The sequence below is a fragment of the Typha angustifolia genome, chromosome 14, assembly GCF_048772165.1.
Source record: "Typha angustifolia cultivar Huaian chromosome 14, ASM4877216v1, whole genome shotgun sequence".
Lineage (NCBI taxonomy): Eukaryota > Viridiplantae > Streptophyta > Magnoliopsida > Poales > Typhaceae > Typha > Typha angustifolia.
This window is the reverse complement of record NC_133252.1, coordinates 3,183,186-3,198,505: the sequence shown is the minus strand read 5'-3', so window position 1 is coordinate 3,198,505 and position 15,320 is coordinate 3,183,186. Positions and strand designations below refer to the sequence as shown.

The 15,320-nt window shown below is 34.6% G+C and overlaps 1 protein-coding gene across 1 annotated transcript; it reads left to right on the top strand.

Moving 5' to 3' along the window:
- The first annotated feature begins 13,451 nt into the window (after positions 1–13,451).
- LOC140776369 (transcription repressor OFP3-like) lies at positions 13,452–14,772 on the top strand. Its single transcript, XM_073120047.1, has one exon. It carries the CDS (start codon positions 13,813–13,815, stop codon positions 14,722–14,724), a length of 912 nt encoding a protein of 303 aa, XP_072976148.1. The 5' UTR covers positions 13,452–13,812; the 3' UTR covers positions 14,725–14,772.
- Positions 14,773–15,320: the final 548 nt, after the last annotated feature.

Sequence of the window (15,320 nt, the reverse complement as noted above, 5' to 3'; positions counted from 1 at the left end):
CTCCTGCTCTCTTCCTCGCATCTTAAAACAACCATGGCGTTTCATTACAAGACTAGCTTTGTCGTTACTACCTTTCTCGTCCTCTTATTGCTCTTCTCTCATCAATCAACTGCGAGGTCGCTAGGCTATGATCACACGCCATGCGATACGAAGAAGACGACGACGATGAAGAGCGAGAAGTTCGCCGCGAGAGGTACGCCACTGTCGTTCTATTCTTTTGCGAGAGGCAACATACCACCTTCTGGTCCGAGTGGAGGAACTAATGGTGGCGAGAACTAAGTGGGAAGATGATTCCAGTTTGCTGCTATAATATTGCTTGATTTGTTGATCGATCCTCAATTACCTATACACACGTTATACGTATTTATATGTTTCTTATTCTTTTACACCCCCTGGTGGAATTTTCTTGATTGATTTGGAATTCTATACCATTAACTGATGAGACTTCACAGATCGATTTCAATGGATTATTTGGATGGGTTTCAGTTTGTGTGATAAAATCTGATAATTTGAGGTCAGATTATAATGGAATTTGAAGCTATATTGTGGTCTCATTGTTGTTATCAATCACCATCTTAAGTTCTACTCAGCCATATTAAAACCAATATTAATTGCACTTGGCTTAGTGATCTTTAATTTTTTACACACAGTGATCTACACCATTAATTCATCAATTATCTCTTTGACAAAGGACTCAACCCAGCAGTTGAGACTAGAGATTGTATGATAATTTGTTAATAATACGGAGTTATATGAGGGTAAAATGTTTCTTTTTTAATGGCTAGAATTGTGCTATTCGCCCATTAGCCTCAGATTTCTCTATGCCTTTGACTTTATGAGCAACGAAATAGACACGTATTTCGTGCAAGGGGATAATGGTTGGCTTTTGCAACCATAGTCAAACCACCAGATTCGTCATCCTAGACGACGTGGCTTTTAACTTATATATACACACCATATATACTTATGGGATGTTGACATTATATTAAAATACTTTCTCCACAAGTAAAAATGGCTTCCACATTGGGAACAGGTTGTATAAAAATGTAGAGAAATTTATTAGGAAACAATAAACTATCACCATGTTTTTATGTACCCTTTGAAACTAAGGAATTTGTGAGGAATTTTTAAAAAAAATTCAGGGTATGTATGTAAAAATGATAATAGTTTAGAAGATTTAAGTATAATTAACTTCTTCTTTTTTTTGTTATTGTTCAATTTTACCGTATCGATATTTATCATTCAATTTTTCAATTTTGCTTTTGATGCCGTAAAAATAATATGCTATTAGTTTTCCTAATGGATAATTATCATAGAAATAAGTTCAATTAATCATGAAAATAACCTTAATGTCTTTGAATAATTTGTTTTTTAAGTTTAACATAAAGGTAACAAGGGAATCGATCAAATTAGGGATGCTTGAGGTATATTGTCTTTTTAAAAAAAAAATTAAATATTTCGTGAGATGTTGTTAATGAAAATTAATTCAGAAATTTTGGAGGCATTGAAAGAAAAATATATATCCATACATTAGAGTGAATGTTTATAAAAGTCAAAGGTATACTATTTGTTTATAAAATTTAAAAAAATTTAACTTAATTAGCTCGTTGGATTTGTTCACTAGAATCATCTAATACAAGTTGCAAAACCATGGACGCAGACCAATCTTAGCCACCAGGCATGCACGCAACTAATTAATTAATAAATCAAGTTCAAATTCAAATTCAAATTCAAATTCAATTTTAATTCGGCGACAAGAGCTGGAATACTAAACGGGGAAACGGATATCTAGGAACATCTTATAGACATTCCTCTCTCAATATCCGGGGACATAAAAAGAATAATAAAGTATTAAGATTAAAAAAAAATTAAGTACCATCCGATCTAATTTAATGAGTATAATAGTTATGTAGTATATAAGTAATTCCATAATTAATATTTGAATTAATTACATCTACATCCCCTCGTCTATATTCGATTTTTACACATATTCCTAAATTATTTTTTTGTTATAATGTCCTCCAATACTTTTGAACAATTTTAAAGCATGCCTATCATCTTCTTTTCCCTTGCCACACATGGACCTTCTAGTTGACAACACTGCAGGTTATGAGATGCTCCCGCAACCGTCCGATGAGGCCTCTCAATTCTTTAATTTCCATTTTTTGGAGGCATTTCAAATATGGCGCTGACTTTGATCGGGTCTATTTCAATCCCTCTTCTCTTACTGACGATGAAACTAAGTCACTTCTCCGACAAAAGACCAAACAAACTGATTGGGGTTCATCTTCAATTGAGATTTTTATGTAATGTCACATTTCTATTAGTCTACCTTCAGCTAAATTATGGGACTTAGTTTACGTTACAGTCATATATGAGTAAATTAGATATGAGATGACCTTATGCTCTCTTCCATCCTCCTCTCCTTTCTTCTCATCCTCATCTTATCTCCATCATTGTCGTCGTCTCTCTCCTTCTCCTCCACCACGGATGACCTCCTCCTCCCTTTCTCCCTCCTCCTCTACCACCATTGTCCGCTAGCTTTACTATTGCCACCTTTGCTTGTTCCTCGACCTTCTTTTCTCCTCCCTCCAATCTCTTTCCGGCACCCAACTCCTTCATCACTCTTTATTCATTGCTACCTTCAACTCCCGTTTTACTCTCGCCTTCCGCCTCCTCTCTCTCTCTCTCTCCTCGTCCCCCATGGGTGCCTCTCTGACATCTCCACCTATTGTCACTTCCTCAATTCCCTCGCCCACTCCCTTGAGCCCTTCGATTCTACTCTTCTTTCGCACCACCTTATCGACCTCTGCTCCCTTTGCCTTGAGCCTGATGCTGGTCACTTTTCCAACCTCATCACGACATTCTCTAGCACCGATAATCTCCGCTTCCTTCTTGGCCTCATATGGGACCAAAGATAGAAAATAAATAAAAAGAGTATAATAATTACTAAATGTACTCCATTACTGTTGTTTGTTGTTTTACTTAGATCCACAATTTACGAGGATATGTAGGAGTCTCCATGAAAATCAAGTATAGTTAACGAGGTGTAGGTATAATATACCCTATTTATAATTTTAGTAATACCATGAAAATATTAACTACAATATTTAGTTACAAATTATAAATAAAAAACTCATGAATAAGAACTTTACATTTTTCTTTTCTTTTCCTTTCTCCGAGTTACAAAGTTTATCCAATAAATAGTACTACATGACTATGACAAATCCTTTTTTATATATATAATCCAGTAGACACAATTGACATATTGACACGTATTAAGTAGAAATAGTGTGTTCAAAGTTCAAACCCACCTTCACGAGATTCTCCCCCCAAACCTAATTCCAACCCAAGACTACTAGGATAAGGTCTCCACCCAATGACGATAACCCAAGTAATGCTGTACAATTTCATGTCAACTACTTAGTAACCATTGACATAGACCTTCCATTTAATTAATACAAGTAAAATTTCAAATTACCCCCATTTAGTTATTCTTAGATCAAATTATTCTTTTAGATTATTTATTTATTTATATCACTCTGTAACTTAGACCAATATAAAATTATTAAATTTTCTATTCAAACTTTAATTACTATAACACCTCTATAGCAAATATGAATCTTCTTCTATCTATATGATTAAGATGATTAAAATTTTATTCCATTTAAAAAAAAAAAGGTACATTGTGATAGTTATATGATAACTTAGCTTTGAATGCTTGCAATTTTAGCTCAGAGAAGATAGAAAATATTGGAAATATATTTTTATTTTATTTTTTTATTTGTTTGGCAGTTGAGGGGTAGATTAATTTTATAGATGACTCAGGGGTAAATTTGTAATTATATCGATGTTTGAAGTCAACGAAGAATTCTCCGGCCCATCTTCCTCGTTGAAATGGCCAACCCAAGCTACCTTGATCCCCAAGCTTCACAACCCTCTCCTTTGCATAACCTCTAGCCCTCTTCTTCTTCTTCTTCTTCTCGCTCGTCTTCTTCGTCGTTTTGTTCTTCTTCTTCTTCTTCGCATATCAACAAGCAATGGGGTTTCGTAACAAGGCTAGCTTCGTCGTTGCTACCTTTCTCATGCTTTTGTTGGTCGTCTCTCTTCAATCCACAGCTAGGCCATTAAATACGACGAGATCGACGACGACGGCGACGATGACGACGGAGGGCGAGAAGGTTGTGGCGAGCCATGCGCCGCTCTTCGTCCATTCTTTTGCGAGAGGCAAAATTCCACCTTCTGGCCCAAGTGGAGGAACCAACGGTGACAACAACTAAGTGGAAAAGATAATTATACTTTGCTAATATTAATTGCTTGGATTATTCCTGATTACATACTTATACACACACACACACACACGTTATATCTATTTATCCATGTACATAAATTTGTCCCTTATTCGTTAATCTTTTTATTATGAGTGCAATTTGTAAGTCATGTAAATCTAGCAGACTGAGATATAGTAATATAGGAATTTGATGGTTTGTGTTATCGACATGTTTACTTGTGGCACTTTATAGTTATATTATATTTTTAAGCGCATCTAAAAAAATAGATATTGCTTTTGAAATTATAAAGATATGATAAAAATATATATATTTATTCAACATATATTATTATCTTTATTTAATCAATATTTTTAAATACGTTGAAAAATTTATCAAATTCTTCTATAATTTTATCTCTAAAAAGTATCTTAATTTAAATAATAAAATAATAAATAATGAAGTGAGATATAATTTTCTCTTTTATTTAATTATTTTTTTATTCCAGTTAAGTTCGAATTTAAATTTAGTGCCGAGGAAGGAGGAAGAGGAAGAATATGTTGATTAAATTAATGTTATCACGTTTATTATTTTCACATCATATTATAATTGATTCATCCTTAGATATTAAATTTAACGAATTGTTTGTAAGCACCTTGTCTTAGAATTAATTAAAATTATATACAGAAATATTATTTAAAGAGAACGTGGTATCAACCACTGCAACAACAGTCAAACTATTAACCGGTAGAAGATTTGGAAAAATATTTAATCCTTGGGCGACTTGGAACGCAACTCCCAATAATTTATTAATATTGGCGGATAACAAACATATATAATTAATTCCAACATTAAACCAAAGTTATCTATTAATTGCCTACTTGTGGACAGAGAAATCTTGGGCATATCAATTAGAACACCGTGTCGAACATATGATGCCATTGCTCTTAAATTATCAAATAACGGTAGTTTTTATATATTATATTTTTAATATTTAATAAATTCGTAAGATCATAATTTATATATTCATAAAGTCAAACATTAGTTTAGTGATAAAAACAAATGTCAACCTATACATCAGTGATATATATATAATTTATTTAGAAAACACCCGATCTTCAACTCTTGTATTTTACTTTTCACACCTTTAAAAATACTATATTTTTTTAGTTTTCTTCACAAATAGGTATCCTATAAATAAGGTAAATTAATTATAGATATAAAATAATTTTAATACCCTTGAGTAAGTTTTAAAATTTAGATACAATTAAAACCAAAAAAAATAATATTATTAAATATTTTAGATATACTAAAATATTTCTTTTTTATTTTTAAGAGTAATTTATTTTATTAATTATTGTTGAATGAAACCATCGACACAAAGTAATGTCAGCCACAAAGCCACGCACGCAATTGATTAATAAATTAAGTTCAAATTCAAATAAAATTTTAATTCCGCGTCAAAGGCTGGAAAAAGTAAACGCGTGAATGGATCTCTATCTAGGAACAGTGTTTAATACCAAGACATCCTCTATCAAATAGTACGAGGCCTTTCAAAGAGAAAGATTAATTCTTAATTTTTAGGTCAACCATTATGGAAATATATTTTTTATTCTAATAACTTGGCGAGCACGTAGGTTATTCATGCATCTGGATAAGAAAGAGCTTTATCCGATACAAACACGCCAACTATCTAACAGCATATAGTAAAACCGCGGATAAAAATTTCTTATTCTAAAAGATTCAACCTATTAATTCCATTTGACGGTGTAACCAGTAGTCTTGCCATCTTGGATATTCCTTCTTCTCCAAGATACGCGCTTTCTAAGAAAATGAAGAGAGTTGACTTCGTGTACAGGTGAATCTCGAGAAAGTCAACAAAGAAAAAGAGAAAGAAAACTCTCCGACATGGGTTGTAGTTGGAGACAGCTGCAGCTTGTTGAAATTTCACTTAGCAGTCAATCACCTTCACCTTCGTAGTTTCTTCCTCTTTTACTTTTCTTTTTTTGGGTTTAGAAAGTACTTGCTAATACAATCTTTCTATTCCATTTTTTTTTCCTTTACACCTAATTAAAAGGTTAACGCGCGTTTATCCAACAATACACCTGGATTAACTTGAACTCTAACTACATGACGACCTAATTAACCCTATAAACACCAAAAGAATACCAACTAAATGCTATATATATATAGATATATATAGATATAGATATAGATATCGTGTCTAGTACTCTTAAAGAGAGCACAGAGGCGTTCCTTTTTAATGAATTATATCGATGTCTTGAAGTCAAACTGCGAAGTTTCCAACCCATCTTCCTGCTAAAATGGTCAACCCAAGCTAGCTAGCAGCTTAAATCCCAACCCTCTCCCTCCCATTAACCTCTTGTCCTCTTGCGTGCCTCCTTCTCCTTCTCCTTCAATTCTCCTCTCTTCTTCACATCATAAAAGCCATGGCGTTTCTTAACAAGCCTATCTTGGTCGTTGGTACCTTTCTGATAATGCTCTTATTGGTCTTCTCGCATCAATCCACTGCCAGGCCATTAGGCTACGATCATAAGCCAAGCACACCATGTGAGGCGGCGAAGACGACGACGACGACGGCGACGATGACGGTGGAGAGCGAGAAGTTTGCGACGAGCCATGCGCCGCTCTTGTTCCATTCTCTTGCTAGAGGCAACATACCACCTTCTGGGCCAAGTGGAGGAACCAACGGTAACAACAACTAAGTGGAAAGATAATTATACTTTGCTACTGTTAATTGCTTGGGTTATAGATTTACATAGCTATATATACACAGGTTATATGTACACATATTTGTTGCTTATTCTTATTCTTTTACGGTGACTGTAAATTGGCAGTCATATGTAAATATAACACAGGGGGAGAAGTAGTAGCAACTTTTATTCTTCTTTGTGCTTCTTATTCATTTTGTAATCTGATACTTCGAGATTATACAATGGAAATGTACTTACGTTACAGGGAAATTTACATGAGTTTGCCGAACTTTAAGTAATCTTTGTGTAATTTTAACTTCACTTAACCCTTAATTATCTAAAACTCTTAAATTCTCTTGCCTAAAATTACAATAATTTTTTTCCAAATAAAAAAGTAAAATAATATTAGAGAGAAATTATCTTTCTCCTTCTAAAAGTTACTTACTGTGTCTTACTTTTTAATTTTAAAATAAAACGCACATAAACTCTTCTATCTTCTCATAATATATCTCGATTATGGAAAAAATATTTTTAATTATTTTAACAAATTTTACTCGAATAATAAGATTATTAATATTACAATATACGTCCTGTTAACGATGGAGTTTTTTTTCCCCTCACCTTATCGTCCTATTCCCATGGCAAGCCTATGACCAAATCCTTAGGCTCTGGTGGCCACCTTGTCTCCTTCCTCTACTCCCTGAAACGTCCCTCTCCTCCCCCACTTCCCTCCTCCGCTTCGGCGCCGAGTGCTCCACCGACCACCGCCACTCCCAGACCCACCTCCTCCATAAATGCAGATGCCGACGGCTTTAATGGAGTGTGAGGTCTATTCAAAGTAGAAAATCGAGGCAGAATCGTAAAGAAAAGAATCTTTCAATGTAGCAAGAAAAGAAACCTTCGATCTCCATTTTCAGGGGTAGAGTTACTTGATCCTTTCTCTCCGAATTGTACAGTGAGACCTAAAAGAGCTTCTATTGAACGTCTAATCACCATCTAATCAAAGAGATGAGAGTGAGAATCTTTTCTATTGACCATTACTTTTTAGTCATAGTTTATATGACTAAATTAAGCTAAGAAAATACGATATCTAATTATAAACTAAGTTGACTCGAAGCATAATTATAATTTATAATGTGATATAAAAAATATGTTGGCTATTGGATGGGAAAAATATCTTTTTAACTTTAATGTTATTAGAACAAAGATATTATTATTAAACAAAACTAATCAGCTAAAGTTTTAAAATATATTAAAAATAAGCCGCTTTTGTAAGAAAAAATTAATTTTCTTAAATAGTTGCGAGCTTATGCGCATATAAGCCTACAAACACTTGTCTCATATTAAAAATAATGCTCATTGCTGTTGTAAGCCTACAACTATTATTTGCTACTTAATTTTTTTTTCTCTTTCAAAAGTTGTAGGTTTCTAAATTCATCTGTAATCCTACTATAAGAAAGAGCTTCTATTGAAAGTCTAATGGCATCTAATCGAAGAGATGAAAGAGGGAGAATCTCATTGACCAAGAGGTCTAAACTTTTTTGGGTCAATCTTGGATCATCTGCACTCCCATTTTTGAAAGGTGGTGGGTTGTTGGGGGGAGAAGAAGATTCAGAGAAGGCTTGAGAGTCTTCACGTCCTCCTCCTAAGACCAGAAGCACGAGTCCAACCTTTCAACCACCGACATCTTGAAAGCTTCTGACATGCATGGCTTTCTTCCTTAGATTCCACTCTTGCTCCCATTTCCATGTCGACCCATTCGGTGGGTTCTCGACGCACTGCGGCTGGAGATCGAGATCGATCGTAGAAAGGAGAGAAGAAAGCACACCTGTGACAATAAGTAAGGGAAAATATATCATTTCTATCTTCTCTCCAACGGCTGAGTTAATAGTTGCACTAATATAATAAGTGCTTAAAATTGAGCTAAGCCATAGAAAGTAAAACTTATTTAAAATATATTATTTGTATCTTTTGATGTAACGTCGATTGAAATGAGAAGAGTTTAGCTTTAGCAGATCTCTCATGAATATGAATATGGAGTCGCATAAATATATTCAGTTAAAAATTAAGAAAAAAGATTATTTTTAAAAGTAATAGAATATTCTTTATTGTGTAACTTGTGTTAGTATTTTTTGAGATATTAAAAGAAAAATATAGGGAAGGAATTATAAATATTCATACAATAGAATATGAATGATGATAGTATTATATTAAAATAAAAATAAATCTATGACACATGGTTGGCCCGCTATCAAAGTGCACGAGAGTTAGAGGATCTGGAAACATGTACATGAGGAGCTCAATATTTTAAGAGAACATATGGTATTCCAAATACATTTTAGGCGAGTTAAAGTCAACGAGTAGTATAATTATTATAATGATAATTATTTTATATTATTATTTTATCATCAAAGAATATGTGTGACCTATTTCATTCATGATAGACCTATATAATATGATAAGAGACATTACACTATTTGCACATTTTTAAGTAGTTGAGTCCTATTTTTATAGTGCCATCTACTTACTCAACATAGGATTAAATGAAAAATATTTTATATAGTACTTATATTATTATGGGCCCGCATTTAAAGTCGCTTAGCATGTGTATCATTTAATAGTTCACACTACCTTGTATGAATACCAAATATTTAATGACGGTAGAAAAATAATTGTAAGATATGACTTACAGCTTTAGCGGTAACTGATGATATAGGCTAGGGTGTCAATTTGAGTTGTGTACTTGTGATTCCACTTTATGCGATGATTCTACTACATATAATGATAATAAATATGTGCATATAAACTTACAATCGGAGTCCTTAGTTTGATGACGATAGATAGCTAATCGTATGCAGCAACATTAATGTATGAATAATATTATTGCTAAATGTATATCTCTCATTGATATTAGTGAGGATCTATATGAACATATTTGATACATGATTTATAACTTTATGTGAACATATATGTTATATGATTTTATAACTATGTAGGTATTTAACTTGTAGATTGAGAATTTGATTGAAGTTAAGACATGTGTTATAACTAAATATGTATTTTTATTTAATCACATCAGTCATGTGTTAGTATTATACCACTTATATATGAATGCGCTATGATGTTCATCTCATATTTATATTCACTCTTAGATTATTTGGACTATACTTAGACTGTGTGTTTATCATATTTTGGTAGAATATTTTTTTCTTTAACTTATATTATTTTAAGAGGACATGGTTTTTTATTATTATTATAAAACTGTGTATTTTAGATTATATATTTTTTAAATTATTTATACTTCCTTTTTTGATATACATTGTGGACCAATAAGTCATATATATATATATATATATATATATATTAGATGAGGGGTGTACAAATAAAAACAAAATATTGAATGTACTTGATAAATTTCTATGAGGTTTCCTGTCGGATGGGAAGACTAGTTTTATTTTATGGGTTCAAACCCATGATTCTCATTAGAGAGACATGAAAAGGATTAGGCCAAAGTTAGCCACCAAATTTCCAATTAAAGCTATCTAAACATATAGTTTGGAAGCCCAACAAGGCCTCTTAATTGATTCCAAACCCCGCGAAGCGCATCGTGATTCACCCGTGATCAGACTACTTGGTGCAATGCGATTCGCTCGTGGTTGAGTCGATCTCGGTGAATCAATCATGAAACATGAATTAAGAGCAGGGAGGAGGACAACGAAACAAACCCTAATAGTAATTTTCCCCGGCAGGATGTAGAAGTTAGATATCAATTTGTAAAACAACCTTGTGAATCTTTTGTTTCTTTCCCATGGCGATGCATGTATCAGAGACTGTCTGAACTACTTGGAGAAGGATACTCCAAAACCCCCATCAATCACCTCCTTGACTTGTGAGTGCCAAAATATGTCCTACTTGCCTCAGATCCATGGAGGATCTAAGGGTTGGATTCTACTTCACTGGATAATATTATTGGACCGACCTCTTGGCGAACTTCTTGTTGTTTTCTGGACCCAGTTTTGAGAAACATACGCATCAGAGTATATGACATCTATTAAGGATCAATCTACACCCAACTCCAAGTTCATGTTACCATTCTTGAGAACTAGAGCCACGTTAATGCCTGTTTAATGGGAATGAAAGGGTTTATGTCAATACTGCTACCGCCATTGTTAGTTCGTTATTTAACAAGTTAAGTTTCTATAGTAACATAGTACTAGAGCTAGATTTTTCGGATGTCAAAGGTTTAAATATTATCGGAGCATAAGCTTTTAAAATAGTTGGTGAGTTAATAAAAACCAAAAGAAACTAATAGAAACTAGTTGATTAAGACCGCAACGCAATTGGGTGGTTCTAACTTCCACAAAAAAGATTTGGATCCAGTGCAGAGGCCAATTCCCTCAGTGGTCAGGGAAGAGGGAAATGGTCCAAAGCTGATATGTACCCCCCTAAAGGGAAGTGTTATGAGATGAGGCATCTTTCTCGGCCCCCACGGCTCACATGCAAAGCTACACCTTTTCTTATGTTCTTAATGATACTCACTCTTGCAGAATTAATGGTGATGCTGCCCTCCAGATGCCTAACCTTCTTCTCTTTGCTGTAAAGCTTTAGCCTTTTGAGAGAAAAAAAAAAAGAAATAAGTGCATTGTATCAATGAGACTGCCCTTAATTTATAAGGCAAAGGCAATGGATGAGATATGTCAGAATAACTTATCCAATACACTTTAGATTTATTCTCACACCATCCTAAAGAGAACCACTTTTCTAAAGGGCTTATCATGGCATTTATCTTAGGATGTAAAAAGTGATGTAGTTTAATAGTGTTTAACATTGGAAGTATCACTCAAACATTTAGCATGACAGAGTACGACAAAGGTGTATACAGAATCCCCTTTTCTCGTTTGGCATTTATCTCCAAGTTTTTCCTTGGGAGTTCCAATTTCTAATACTAATATTCTATGTTACTCCAATAGTTCATGGTTTGTTATTTTCATAGGACTGTGAGAATTTGGTTTTATTATATTACCATGTGCTATTTGTATTAAAGGAAACAACTTCTTAAATTTTGGTAATGGTAAGATTGATTTTTTGAAATAGGATGCATATCTTATAAAATACATACAAGTTATATAAGAATGCACATAAGAGCTTATCTTTGTTATTTTAAAAATTGAATAATATTTTTATGCAAATGCGTCCGCTAGCATATAATTTATTTCTAGTACTATCTAAAATGTAACACTATATACTCTTCTAAAAGGATGAAGATTATAATATTTTTAACTAGTTCAGAAGATAAAATTATACACTTTTAGAAGAGTTTGATGCTTACTTATTCTTCCTCTTTAAAAGGGTTTCCCACATATCACCACCGTTGAATTTTCTCCGGTTCCTTTTCCTAGCTCGAGTGGCTAAAGGAGAAGAAGAAATTTTCTTTCTCCTAGTTGTCTTTTCACTATCCTCTCCCTTTTCCTCTCCCCTTTTTTTTTTTTTTTTTTTTTTTTTGTCTAAGCCTCCCTCTCCTCCCATTTCTTCTTCATCCACATCTCTCTCACCATCATCGTCATCCTAGCTACTACTTTCATATATCCTCTCCTTCGTCCATCACTGCCTTTTTATACCTTGCTACCATCGTCGCGTTCCTTGCCCTCCACAACTTCCTTTGCTCCTGCTAATTCCATTCCATTATTAGCTTCTTTCTCGTGATGCGTATACCCTTTTCCATTTCCTTTCTCTTGACGTCTTCTCTTACTTCACCCTCTTATCTGTCACTAACCTTCGTGAGCAAGCTCTCTCCTTCCTCCCACTCATATTAAATGCCCGTGTTGTTCCAGACCTCACTCTATTCCACCCTCATCCTCATTTCCCTATGCACTAATTACTCCTCCAAAGCCCTCTTCTTCAGCCTTTGTAGGTCAGCATACTTCCAGATCTCAAGCCTTCAATCCTAACTTTGCTATGGTGGGATGAAATTGCCGGTGGCTCTTTAGTGGCTGTTAAGTTTCCAATTTATTTATTTTTTCTATTTTCTACAAGGCCATTGTAATTACACTGGTTCAAGATCCCTAGCGGTCGTGATGAATAGATAGACGTTGATGTTTATGATTTGGGGTTGTCTTACTTAGATCTTGTTTGTATTTTTATACTGTACAATTAGTGGGGCTTTTATAATATCTCCCATTTTATCTGTTTATCAAGCTTATAAATTTGTTTGGAATTAATAAAATTACCGGTCTACGGACTTTTACCATAAAAAAGAGTTAATAACCAAATTGAATGCCTTTATTTTTCAGGGGAACAATGTGATATTAAGTCATTGTAGGTGAAATCGATTCCATTGACATCTAAAGACACCAGTAATTTCTTACTACTTCACGAATACTAAACATTTATGGAATGTTAGGCTTGGAATGCAACAAGGTGTCTCAATCAATGTTACATGATGGACGTTATACCTGACCTACAGATTTCTACTGTTTGTTAGGATAGCTCCTTAATATAGATACCTGTGATCATCCACTAGATCTTGTTATTTATGGTGAGTGCTTAGAAATGGAACAGGATCTAGACAGATTATAATGTTTGGTCTCAATCATTATGTTTTGCTCTCAAGCTCTCTCCAGTTCTCCTTAGACCCCACCACAAACTTAGAATGCAAGCCTCTTTATTAATGTCCAACCGTCCCCCACAGAGAGAGATCTTTTGAGCGTTTATGGTGTTCTTCAATTCCAAACCAAGAGAGAAACCTCTACACATATCTTCTCGTCATCGTTTCCAACCATAGTCTTTGTATTAGAGACAGAGACAGAGACAGAGACAGAGAGAGTTGTTAGATGGGCAACCATAAGTTTAAAGTATCTGACATGCTACCAAACTCGTGGTTCTACAAGCTCATGGCAATGAGAACAGCTGCTGGAAGTCCAAGAATCTCAGAATCCATCAAGAGGGGAAGCCAGCTTGCCACAACACCAAGGCCACTTCCACCACCCAACCAAGCCTGCATACCTAACAGAGCTTCCTACTACTTCACAAGCAAAGAAAGAGTACACAATCCAAAGTCCTTAGACACCCATTTTCCACTAGACCCACAAAGGAAATCCAAGCAGAGAGAGGCAACAAGAACAAGTCCAGTACTACAACCTCCTACCAAGTTAGTCTCATCGGTTTTCGCCAATTCTAGTCCGCGAGAGACCTTGATGCCGACCGACGCACCGTATGATCACGATGTGTACACCGAAGATGATCGCGAACGATGTAAACCTGTCGTCGAACAGCAATTCGACATGATCACCGACGACGGTAGCAGCAGCTCTTCTAATCAGTTTGATGCATTTGATCTCTTGAAAGCAATGCCAGAGCTCAACCTTAGACCAATTCTTACAAAGCCAATCAAAGAAGAGGTTGATGTGATCAGGAGTCCATCCAGGAGACTAGTGACAGGGGTTCACAGAGTTAAGACGAGGATGATCCAAGCTTACAGAAGTAAAAAAGAAGCAGGGCTGAAGGCAAAATCACAAGGGAGCAAGGTGCTGTTCCAGAGCTTACTGGTTGTGAAGTCATCTACGGATCCAGAGAAAGACTTCATGGAGAGTATGATCGAGATGATCATCGAAAACAACATCCGAGCATCGAAAGATTTGGAGGAGCTACTGGCTTGCTACCTCACATTGAATTCTAGTGAGTATCATGAAGTTATCATCAAGGTGTTTGAGAAAATCTGGTTCAGTCTCAATGACAGCAGATAGTGAGCACTTTGGTGTTTGTGAAGTACTAATATATTTTCATATACTATATCTTCATGTGTGTTTGGATCAAGATTTAAGTTCTCTGTGTTCATCTAACTTTGATTTTTGCTACTGAACCAATTAGTTTGTTCAAAAGTATCATTCCCACATGCACATCTCTACAACTCCAATTGATGGCCCACTATGTATTTCTTCTTTGACATAAAGGCCTCTCTACCTTCTTTTAAGATTTGAACAGATTACAAGAAAAATACCATCGATATGGACAGGTGGTTTTACTAGCCCATGTACCAATTAGTTTGTATAATTTAGATTTATTCTGACTCCTTTCTTAAGAGATTTGGCCTAATTATTCTATCTACATATTAGTTTATAATTTTATAATCTATTAATATATATATATTAAGTTCTGTTGCACTTCAACTTGGAAGCATAGAAATATACAACCACTTGTCCTATTGCACTACATATCTGAGCCAATTCTATCCAAGGTGAATGGGGTGAGAACCAAAAGAGCATGCACACATACACACATCCTTATCACCTTTGCTCAAATACTACAAAGAGGACCAGAATCCCTTTATTTCCTATTTGTC